The 12,255-nt window shown below is 39.0% G+C and overlaps 1 protein-coding gene across 1 annotated transcript; it reads left to right on the plus strand.

The window, feature by feature from the left end:
- Window positions 1-4,115: 4,115 nt before the first annotated feature.
- On the plus strand, window positions 4,116-7,758 carry LOC124594748 (zinc finger protein 184-like). The gene is made up of 2 exons (XM_047133128.1): window positions 4,116-4,236; window positions 4,616-7,758. Exon 2 carries the CDS (start codon window positions 4,691-4,693, stop codon window positions 6,197-6,199), a length of 1,509 nt encoding a protein of 502 aa, XP_046989084.1. The 5' UTR covers window positions 4,116-4,236; window positions 4,616-4,690; the 3' UTR covers window positions 6,200-7,758.
- The last annotated feature ends 4,497 nt before the right edge of the window (window positions 7,759-12,255 follow it).

Below are 12,255 nucleotides of genomic sequence, written 5' to 3' on the forward strand. Positions count from 1 at the left end.
CCCAAAGGTACTTCTCTAAGGCAAACCAGGATGTACTTGTACATACGTTGATGACTTTCCATTTAAGGTAACATGTCACACACACCATGACAATAAATCAATGTTTTAGTCACACAGTTCATCTGGTGCCCCATATGGTCATACTTTTGTCAGTAAGGGTTGGAGGAAATGAGACAAATGCTCTTCAGAATTCAAGAACTACTGCAACTACCTGAGCCAAGGCTTTCAGGATCTCATGCAAGAAACTGTGATTGGGATTTGCATGTTCACTGCTCTGCGAATCAATAGTGGTTAGCGTGGAGGTGATCATTATACTTGAGACATCTCATTATGTTTCAGCTCAGGAAAGTAGAAATCCAGAGTGAGGCATGGAAGGGGGAAGCATACTAGGTTACACAGGTGGAGGGGGTTGAAGAATGCTGTCTGGCAGAGCACGCAGGGACTAGAAGGTGACAGGGCAAGCCTGCCTGGCACAGTGTTGGTTGGCTGCAGGGGAGGGAGGGAATGGGGAGTGGAGAAGGAGAGGAGCACAGAGGGAAAAAGATTGGTGGATGCATTGGCAGAGAGTGGCACACAATGAGGATGAGGAGACATGTATTGGGAGGAGGTAATAGGACGGAGGGGACAGATACTGTTGAGTGAATGGTCCAGGATGGAAGGTTATTGTTGGTTAACACCAGGATAATTTCGCGAGCAGGGAATGTGCAATAATTTGCACACTTCAGAAAATCTGGTAGTGGATGGGAGAATCCACATGGACCAGGTTGTGATAGCAGCCACTGAGATCAATGTCCAGCTGCATGTTGTACCAAAGGGTGGTCCAGTTTGCTCTTGACCACAGTTTGGTGGCGGCCATTCAACCTATGAGACAGCTAGTTGGTAGTCATACCAATATAAAAACTGTGCAATGATTGCAGGAGAACTGGCATATGACATGGGTGCTTTCAAAGGTGGCCTGGCCTTTGTGAAAACAGGCATGTCATATACCAGTTCTCCTGCTATCATTGCCCAGCTTTTTATATAACTACCTACCAGCTGTCCTCCAGGATGAAGTGTACCACAACATGCAGCTGCACATAAAATGCTTGATTTCCATGGCTGCTTCACAACCCAAGCCTTCTGGATTCTCCCCTCGATCAGCAGCTTTACTGAACTGCACAGACTGGAGTTATCCTTACAACAAATCCCAAAATTATCTTGGCCTCAATCTACAATAACCTACTGTCCCCACACCCTAACCCAACAATTCCGCCTCCTCTGTCCTATCACTTCCTCCCAATTCATGTCTCCTCTCCCTCATTGTGTGTCACTCTGTGCCAATGCATCCACCAGTCTTTTTCCCTATAGACACAAAAACATGTGATTGTCTGCCCTGCACTTCAAGTGAGGAAGTCATTTGAGAAAGGTCACAAGCTCAGTCAGATTGAGGAAGGAAATCAACTGTGTCTTTTTCAAACGAACCATTTCATCGTATGTTTCATGGCATTACTGGCTGGGCTGGTTGGGGATTTGAATCCCCTGAATTCAAAACAATTTATTAATCTGTAACAACTATCATCAGATCATAATGCAAAGGTTATGCAAGAGGCGGGCAATTAATTAAAAGAATTCTTCTAATGATTCATACTGTTACATATACAGTTTTTTTTATATAGCTTTCACTCTCATGTTTCATCACTCTGAAATTATGCTGTAAATCACTTCCATTACTGATTAGTTACATTACTTATTAGTACCACTGATTTCTGGCTCCTTGTGACAGTTAGAAACATGCATGCTCAGATTGGGTCATCAGGAATATTCGATACAAGTCGTCGGTTTTGACCAGTGACATAATGTTAATGGCTGCTGTAACATCACATTTTGGTGCATATATTCACAGTTCTGGTGTTTGTTGGCAAAGCCAACAAACGAGAATGCAAGAAAACCTGGCTATTGTGACCGTTTGGTCTGTAGTTTAGCCCAAGGTATACTTTAGGTTGGAAGGTGAGGTTTGGTTTGAGTTGGCAAAGCGGATGAATGTGAAACTAAGAAAACCTATTTGTGGTGACTGACTGATCTGTAGCTAAGACCACTTGAAAAAATTGGCACTGATATTATGTTATAGTAGTTATATTGTTCATAACCTTTGTCGCATGTTCCTTACATCCCCGGTCAAAGCCAACCTCTTGCATCAAATATTCCTCTAAATCGCTATTAAATGAATACTTAAAATAACTATCAGACGTATCTAATTTCAGCATAATATAGTTTTGGGAAAGAAAATCTATTGAAGCTACAGCTTTTAGTCAAACTGAGTATTTTTCATCAGCATTAGAAATGATGAATAAGAGATGAGAAATGTCAGTATTCATAAAATTTAATTAACAAAGCAATGACATTCTGTAATGGCCAAAGTTATCAATGAGTTCTTTACATTCAAACTGAAATGGTATTCAGAAAGGGGGAAAAAAGCAGAAACAAAAAACTGGGCCCATCAACCAACAAGATATGTAGATTGGCCAATACTGGTTAACATGTTCATACACAAATTTGATGCTGATTCAAACTAAAATAAAGTATTGTAAGTTAGTAACATGACACTACTGAAAATAACTGTCAGTATATACTGGACATGCATTTCTATCATGAAAGAGTGTGATGCAAATGAGTGTATGAAGCAATAAATCTGAAATACTATTTTCACACTATTCTATTTATTTCTTCATCCAGGGATCATCTCATGACTTAGAGTTCATCACCGTAATACAATGAAAATTAATAGCGCACACACGCACGCACGCACGCACGCACGCACACACACACACACACACACACACACACACACACACACAAATATGTGAAGCAGTATATGAGAACCAGTTGACTGTAGCCATGGTGAAAGAACAAAATATATATCTGCATTTATGACATTCTAAGACATATAATCTCAGTAAATATCCATGATTATTCTTAAAATATTCATCATACAATTACTGAGTTGTCACCACCTCACATGTTCCAGTACATTCATACCAGAAAGTTTGTCTGAAGAATATAAAACATTAATTTGTCTAGCTTAAATGAAATAATTCCACAATTAGTACAATATTAACTGCACATGAACCAGAGAAGACTGTCTGGAGGCAACTATTTGCAAGGCTTTAAGAATTTTGTTACGTAATGAAATCAAATGAATAAAGTCTACCAATGTCTTTCTTTGAATGGTGAAATTAATTCTTATTATAGTATGCTCCACAGAATATGTAGACAAGCAACATCTATTTACTGCAGGGCTATAGTATGGAGTATTTCACCCAAGTGCATTTTACAGGCTATCTGGGTCCAAAGACACAACATGTGTGTCATGTGGAAGGAATTTTGGGAATGCAGAAAAAAATATTCAGACCTTCCTCCAAGGAAAGGCAAACTAGCTTTCGCTGAAATTATTTAGAAATATCAACACCACAGAGTGAAAATTTTTGTTGTTTAAACTTATGTACAGAGTTGTTAAATACTAGTTTGGAGAATAAGGAACGTTTAATGTAATGAACTTGTTAAACAAAATTAAATTAAAAAAAAAAAAAACAAATGAAACTGTCGTCAATGAGTATTATACAGGCTATTACCTATGTAATTGTGAGTGTTATAAATCAACATCTAGTGTAACCAAGAGGGCATCTGTACACAACACAGTACAACGGGAGCATATAATAATGTGACGAAATCCATCGGCGGAATTTAATGTTAATGAGTGCCGGTAACAATTTTAAAAGTGACGAAGCGTAACACAGATTATCCAATAATTTAGTTCAGTGATGCGGGATGTCTAGACGACTGTTACTGCTTCATTTGTGGCCACAACTCTTAAACAGGTTTATTACTTTCATAAGGCAACATGTACACCGTGAACAACTCTCCACTAAAGCAACTACTTTCTCGAAATCAAGAAACCTATTTACTTTGAAGTTATAATTCAAATATTTTGACTGCCGTAAATTTAACAATGGCAAACAGCCCGACGAATGTAACACACAATTACACAATATCAATGCTGCCGACGCCAAGCCATCCCAAACAAATAACCCGCTGCAGCGATACCTTCGGCATTGACTGTAGATGGCAGATACACGCACTGGTGGTGGTGGGTATAAAGTAACAGCAGAGTAACGTCGCGCAAAGCAGGTGTTTATGTTTTCTGTCAAAGACGCGTATTTATGGAAATAAAACATCATGAGGACAACAAAACGCATACCGGTGAGTACATATGTACCGTGGAAATACTACTGTTTGGAGGACTTGTAAACAGAGTTTCTCATTATCATTAATTTTGTGCCTGATACCGCCATTCGTCTAAAATTTCGGCGAATGTATAACATGTCCATTCAGAGGCCCATCTTGTATATCTTTTCGCGGGCCATGACGCCGCCAGAAAAATAAAAATAATTAAACATTTATTCGAAAATTAAAGACATCTCTTAGTAAGCAAAGTGACAAATGAAACAAGAATTATGGAAGTAAACATACTCGTACCACTAACCTTTGTGCCGAAATGACGGAAATTGTATGTATTCAAAACCAAGTCTCCAAAGGTTATGTACACACTTGTAATGAAGCTTTATTTTGTCCATTTCAGGCATTCGTCCAGTAACAAAGATCTGCAGAAAGTTCGTGAAAGTTTGAAGACTGCATTCTCAGCTAATCTGCAACAATGAATTTCTCTCCTTTTGGTGGTCACTTTCCTGCGTCAATTCCTACGATTCATCAGTTTGCGGCGAAATTTACTCACGATGGAAGTAGTGGAGGACTGCCACCCCAAGCTGTCAGTGATGGTGGAGGTGCAGGACCACGTTATCACACCAGCCCAGGACCAGCTCATTTCAATCAACATCATCCTCCCATTGGCATGCCAGTAAATATGGGAAAGTATGTTAGAGATGATGGAAGGAATAATCCAGGCGCGCCTCAGGTTAACAATATGATGAATCCAAATTCATCTAAGTACCATGCAAGTGCTGCTATAGCTGCTACTCATCATTATCCAGGCGCTGTTGGTGTTCCTTACACGCAAGCGGGTTCAGTTCAGCAACAAAACAGACCTACCTCATCCCCATCCGTTCAGGAGCAACAACAACAGCAGCAGCAGCAGCAACAACAACAGCAACAGCAGCAGCAACAACAACAACAGCAGCAGCAGCAGCAGCAGCAACCTCCTCCACCACAATCTCGGCAGATGCCTGAGAAACGGCCACCCTATCATGCAGGTGATATGCAACCCCAGGATCTGTGTGCAGCAATGATGAGGGAAAACCCAGTGGGTGAGAAACCGAAAGATGTGAAATGTGAAGATGTTGATAAGGAAGATCGACCTGGTTCGAATGAAGGGGAGTATGGTGGAGCTATGGCTATCCATCAGCATCACCACCACCATGCAACACAGACAACAACAACAATGCCAGCATCGTGGCAAAGCTTAGCCACACCAGGTTCAACTGTTGCGGATTATCTTTCTCATTTACCAGCTTCTACTTTACCTATAAGCCTTCATCACTTTCTTAAGTACTCAGCTGAGAACATTAAAAAAGAAACAGAAATGGTTGCAAATTCTGCAGGCCCAGCAATAGGTGTTGCAACAACAACAACACCAGGGGTTGTGGGGAATAACGGACCTCAAGTTGGTGCAAAGAAAAAGAAGAAGAAGAAGGTTAACAAGGAAAAGAAGCCTAGACCAAAACCTGGAGAAATTCGTCTCACAACAGCTTTAGATGGTTCCACATTGTATTGTTGCCCCGAATGTCATATGGCATATCCGGAGAAAGAGCTATTAGAGCAACATCTCCTGGGCCATACTTTAGAACGTCGTTTTGTTTGTGACATTTGTGGTGCAGGACTGAAGAGAAAAGATCACCTCACACGTCACAAACAGAGCCACAATCCTGAGCGTCCTTATGTTTGCACGGTGTGTCTCAAAGCATTTAAAAGGAAGGAGCAGCTTACTTTGCATTTTGTCATACATTCAGGTGAAAAACGACATGTGTGTACAGAATGTGGCAAAGGTTTTTACCGCAAGGACCATTTGCGGAAACACACACGCAGTCATATTGCTCGTCGTGTGAAGGCAGAACTCAGTCAGCATGCTCCACAACCTCAGCACCCTCCAAACCAGCTCCAGGTCGCCACTGTGTCTGCAGAACAACCTCCACCTGGCCTGCTTTCCTGAATGACGGCCAATGGGAACTACGCCAGTGTTCCCAGCCTTCTTAACTCGGATCTCTTGGCATTTGTGTCTGCTGCTAAAGATGCATTCTAAAGTGTGAAACAGACAGCTGATACTACGATAGGCTGTGGCCATTTTATTTGGCCCTGTTGCCTTTTCGAACTGATAATCTTGCTGGGCTTCGTAACATGTGATACAGATTAATAAGAAATGCCAGCATGTTGAATTTTTAATTGGTTTGTTGACGGCTCTACGTTAGCAGTGATGAAATGCGCAAGTTTGCTTCTGTGATGTAGTATTTTGGTATACTATTAGAGCACATTTCTTTGTAAATAGTTCCGTAAACAATCCACAAATAATCAGGGAATATCACTTATACAAATCAACATTTTTTTCTGACCAAAAAGTGTTCATATTTACATGGTCACTTTGCTTGAGCCAAGTCCATTATACTCAGATGGCAAATGAACTGCTTTTAAAATGAAATGAGAAGTTGGACTGTAGTGTACATAATAACCAGTAGTTTTATGTACAACCTTACTGCACTTTTAAAGCGTGTATCTGTATTTATTACTTTTATTGTGAAGTAGTTTCACATTTTGAAATGTGATTTTATAGATGTTTTATTTTACCTTTTTTCATTTGTTGTGAAATATTGGTTGTGAGATTTTACCTGCTTAGTTTTTTTATGGAGTTTTTTGTTGAAGTGTGCCATTTTCCATAGTATTGTAGGCCTAGCTGATGTAATAAATATTTTTGCCATAGGGATGTTTACCAGATTCTCACCTGTGCAGAGGATAAGAGAGATAAATACTCACATAATTTTTTTAGGTCAGTTGTAACTTTTGAGGAATTTTTTCCAGGAAAAGCATTAATCCAGCTGGCAAAGCAGCTTGGTGAGAACAAGTCCCTTCATTTGAGATTATGAGAAAGTATTATTTTTTAGTAAATGTTAGTGACAGTATTCAGGCAGGTACATTTAAGGTAGTATGTTAGTAAGAAATGTAATGTAATAAGAGAACATGTAAGAAGTTTTGAATGTATAGAGTGTAAGCAGGACACACATAATCATCACAACTGGTACAAAAGAAAGCTTTTAAGTTAGTTGTATTAACCGTGTACAATCCTGCCAGATACGTGCCAATTTCTCCTCTCGTGCTTACTAGGCATGAGCATAACCTCCCGCATGCAATGCAGTAATATGTGCATCTGCTTTGACACCAAAAGAAAACCAGTCACAAATATGTATACTGATAATAATGATGGAAGCTGTATTGGAGTAAAACTATTGACTCTGATTGTAGATCAATCATGAATTTTATTATGTTGAAACATGAAATTCCTTGAGATAGTACAAAACACCATGACTGATGTAACTGTTACGCTTCATTTCCTGTTCTCTTCATCAACTGAATGCTTGCTTTCTGGTATGAATGTAACTGTATGTTCCAACATGTCAGCATGTACGAATAAAGCTGTAATTGTTTATAGAGTGCGGTCTTTATAAACAGTATATGTTGCTTGTGTATTAATAACTAAAATTATTAAAGTATTTAAACAGATTTCTGTTTTGAGTTCATTTTTTTTCTTGCATTAGAAAATATGTCAAGGTAAAATTCTATGACTGGACTCTGTATTCCTTTTATTCTGTTCACAAGATCAGGCAACATTTCTTTGCAGCTTCATCTCACACATCTTTCATTGTGTGTTACCACATAAAGTCATCGCTGTGGATTTAACACATTAATATCCAGAAGCAAGCTGGTAGAAACTACAAGGAAACATAACAGTCTGTAAATTAACCATGTGTACAACAATATAAAGAAGAGAATATATTGAGTTGCAGACATGCACAATGGAAAGGTTGATACACATTTAGCTTTCAGCCAAAGCCTTCTTCAGAAAAGAAAAGAACACACACATTCATTCACATAACCAAGCACACGTGACTGCCATCTCCGTGAATGAATGTGTGTGTATTTTCTTATCTGAAAAAGGCTTTGTCCGAAAGTTAAATGTGTAACAGCCTTTTATTATTTCTTATTATAAAGCTTGGCCAAGAAAGAAAAAAATTGTGTGATTGTGTACGGTACATATGTTTAAGATGACATGTTGAGGCGCAGACAGGCACACCATGTACCATAGTTTTCATTACATTTTTCTTTGTACGTCTTGAAAAATGAGACATATTGTTATATTTGACATCAAATGTACAGGTGTTTGTCGTTAAGTGGATGAGTAACATTTTTTTAAATAAATTAATTGGTAATATGTTTGTAACTGATGACACAGATATAGCATGCTAGTAGTAGTTCGGAAATAGGTCAAATATTACTATTATTGCGTAGAGGAAGAATTAATAGTGTTTTAGGAGCAAAATGGATTTTTGTACATACATGAAAAGTGTGTGGCATTTGGTGAGAGTGAAGAAAGTTTGAATGTCAGCAACATTGCTGTACTTCCCCTCCCCCATTTAATATTTTTCTCTAGTTGGGAGGTATTTTAGCAACAATAGTAATAAAAATGGAAACTATCCATAACTGAATTCCAGAAAAGCATAGTTCAGAAGGCCAGAAGAAGTGGATTTTTTTTTCCAGGGCTGTTGTAGATTTACAAACGAGCAAGAACAATAAAAGGCAATTAATGACGCTGGTAAAAAGTACCTGAATGGCGAAAATAATTACACATGCCAGCAAAGGAAAATTACGAGACACAAAATAGTACCATACACAGCAAGCCAGTAAAAGAAATAAATGTACGAAGTATCTTATTTTGTTTGTAACTGTGTTTTTTTAATGTAACATAGGTTATTGCCAAGAAGTGAGAAATAATGTTTCAGAGATTAGAACAGACGTAATCAGAAGAGGCTGCAAAACATTCTAATTGGATCCTTTCATCTTTCCCTCTCCTTCCCTCTTTCCTGACGAGGCAACCAGGGGTTGCGAAAGCTCGGATTTTGTGTGTGTGTTTGTGTTTGTTTGTGTGTCTATCGACCTGTCAGCGCTTTTGTTTGGTAAGTCTCATCATCTTTGTTTTTAGATATAATTGGAGTATGAACAGATACAGTCAGTGACAGTGAATTTAGACAGAAGTGAACAATTGATTAGGTGTGTCTGAATAACTGAGTATGGGATAGATTTTCACCTAAAAAAAGGTAATGATAACGACAGTTACAAGCAGGGAAAACAAACAACAAAAAAAGAAGAACTGATGATTTATGAAGCTCATGTTTGGATGTGAGAGTAACACATTTTTGACAACCATAGGGAGAGAGGGCAACACTATATTTGGAAACTTAATTTCAGGCTGGCATCTTACAGATAAAAAATTTGAAGACTGAAGCAAAGCAAATTATTCTTTTTCACTTCCTGTGTAGTTTTAACTGAGTTTTTTTATTTCTTCTCATTACTGGGCATATGTTAAGAAAAGCTGTCACCAATCTAAACAATGGTTTCAGTGTCATTGTGTTTTATTACCAGTGATGTAATGGCAACTGATACGCCATACCCACATCTAAATGGAAACTAGTCACTTGTCAAGGAAACCACAGTACAGTGTGAAATATTTTGATACAAGAAATTTTTCAGACATTAAACTCAAATTAAGCACTAAAATAAATAAATTCTAAGAGCAACCATTGAGAGCGGTAGGGAAGTGGTCGAGATGCAGACTCACATCTAGGAGTGGACTCTGTGCTCTCATAATGTCATGAAAATAACCGTAATAAGCACCCGACGAACGGCCTACCTGTTGAGAGGCCATAGTCACATGACATTTACATTTAACCATAATAAGCTGATTTAATGGTTTCCATATTTCTGTAAGAGCAAATAATGCACAAAGTGTAAGTTGCAGAACACAGTCTTTTGTACAGATCTAGGATGTGGTTTGACCAGTTTAGTTTGCTGTCAGTATGTAAGCCCAGGTATTTTTAAGTGTCCACCCTAGCTGTCTGCTGATCAACTTATTTTCTCCTCTATTTTTTCCATCTGTGGGGGTTGTGTGAAATTGAATTAAGCTTGTTGTACCGTTAGCAGAAAGACCATTAATGTTAAACCACTTCACAGTATCTCTAAAACCTTATTTGCCAACATCTTTCTCAAGTTTTTTAATGAATTATCAATAGGTACCATAATGTTATCTGTAAAGATAGTGAAGTTACAATATTCTGCACCACAAGTTAGATCAGGAATAAAAAGTAGGGAACTGGAACTGAGTCTTGATATGATAGTACCCGATTCTGATGATGCGGAGACGCCTTCACGACTGTCTTACGCAGTTTTTCCAAATAATAGTATGAATCAAGCCAAATTCCTGTTGCATCATTTACACTTGGATACATGGCTTTTTGCAAAAGTATTCTATAACTGACACAGTCACATGCTTCTGTTAGCTCATGAAATTTTACAGCCGTGTGTGTGTATGTTTTTTGTTATGTTTTTTATTTGTTTTTAATTGACTTCGAAAACATTGGTAGCAAATGCAAATATTGCATCTTCTGTTGATACTCCTCCCTGAAATCCAAAATGACTTTTGCTGGAGATATTATGGTGCTTAGCAATCCTAGCACCTTTGACAAACTTGTGAGTTGTGAGATTGTCCATTATTTCACAGTCATCATCATCATCTTGGACAGTTTCCAGCCTCTGGCCAGGTCTGCCTTCTGTCTTGCCACCATCTCTCTGTTTTCACCTTGGTCCAGTCTTCCCCTTTCTTCTGAACACATTCCTCCACTCCTTTCAGCTACCTGTCTCTTGGTCCTCCTCTTGATCCCTTTCCTTCCAGTTTCATCTTGTGTATGCTCCTGGGTATCCTCCTCCATTCACTTAACAAGCCCATACCATCTCAGCCTTGATTTCTCTGTCTCTTCCTGTAATGGTTCCACCTTTACTAACTCTCATGATCCTTTCTTAACCTGTCTACCTTTGTCACTCCAATACTGTTCCTCAAGAATTTCGTCATTAGCTTGTACTTTGCTTTTCTCTCTTCCTTTCATAACCCAGGTTTTGGATGCATATGTCAGGATCGGGACATAGTATAACCGGTATATAACAATTTTACTGATTTGGGGTACATCCTTGCTCCATATCAGGCTTCTGACACTCTTCCGAAATGCTTCTGCTTTTTATTTTTCTGTGGTTTTTTCCATGTTCCTGTATCAGGCTTCCTAGGTACTTGAAACTCTCCACTCTCCTCAATCGTTCCCCACCAATTGTTATTCCAGCTGTTCCTCTCTCCTTCGTTCTTGTTGTGACAATCATCTCAGTCTTACTTATACTAAATATCATCCCATATTCTTGCACTGTTCGTTCCCATACGTCCAACTGCTCTTGTGCTTCCTCCTCCTTATCCCCCCAAATTATCAATGGCTCTGAGCACTATGCGACTCAACTTCTGAGGTCACCAGTCGCCTAGAACTTAGAACTAATTAAACCTAACTAACCTAAGGACATCACACACATCCATGCCCGAGGCAGGATTCGAACCTGCGACCGTAGCGGTCGCTCGGTTCCAGACTGTAGCGCCCAGAACCGCACGGCCACTCCGGCAGGCCGCAAATCATCAGATCATCTGCAAACTCCATAGCTTTCATCTTTCCTTCACCAATTACTTGTGCTACTGAACTCATATCAACCACCATTACAATGAAGAGTAATGGTGAAAGTGCACTTCCCTGCCTCAAGCCATTCTTCTGTTCAATCCAAGTTGATCTCTCTCCTCCCACTTTCACACAGCTCACACTTCAATGGTACATTTCCCTTATCCTCCACAATATCTACCCTTATCTCCTTTCTCACACAGCGTTTTTTCAACCACGGATTACATTCTTTCAGGAACTATTCCTTGCATAAGTGACGCCTTGAAAACATGGCAAAGGATTTTTCTTACATTACTGCAGCAGTATTTTAATAGCTTACTAGGTGTGTTATCAGTTCCAGTAGAGTTTTTATTTTTCAGAGACGTAATGATTCTTTCAATTTCCTCTATAGTGACTTGAATCTTTTTTACTGTGCTAGATAATTTGCTTACAGAAAAGTTTTGGGTTGATTTATGGAGCC

This window comes from Schistocerca americana, chromosome 2 (assembly GCF_021461395.2).
Source record: "Schistocerca americana isolate TAMUIC-IGC-003095 chromosome 2, iqSchAmer2.1, whole genome shotgun sequence".
In the NCBI taxonomy this organism is placed as follows: Eukaryota; Metazoa; Arthropoda; class Insecta; order Orthoptera; family Acrididae; genus Schistocerca; species Schistocerca americana.

Coding starts and splice junctions, on each gene's coding strand:
- LOC124594748 (XM_047133128.1), top strand. CDS start 4,691: ATGAATTTCTCTCCTTTTGGTGGTCACTTTCCTGCGTCAATTCCTACG.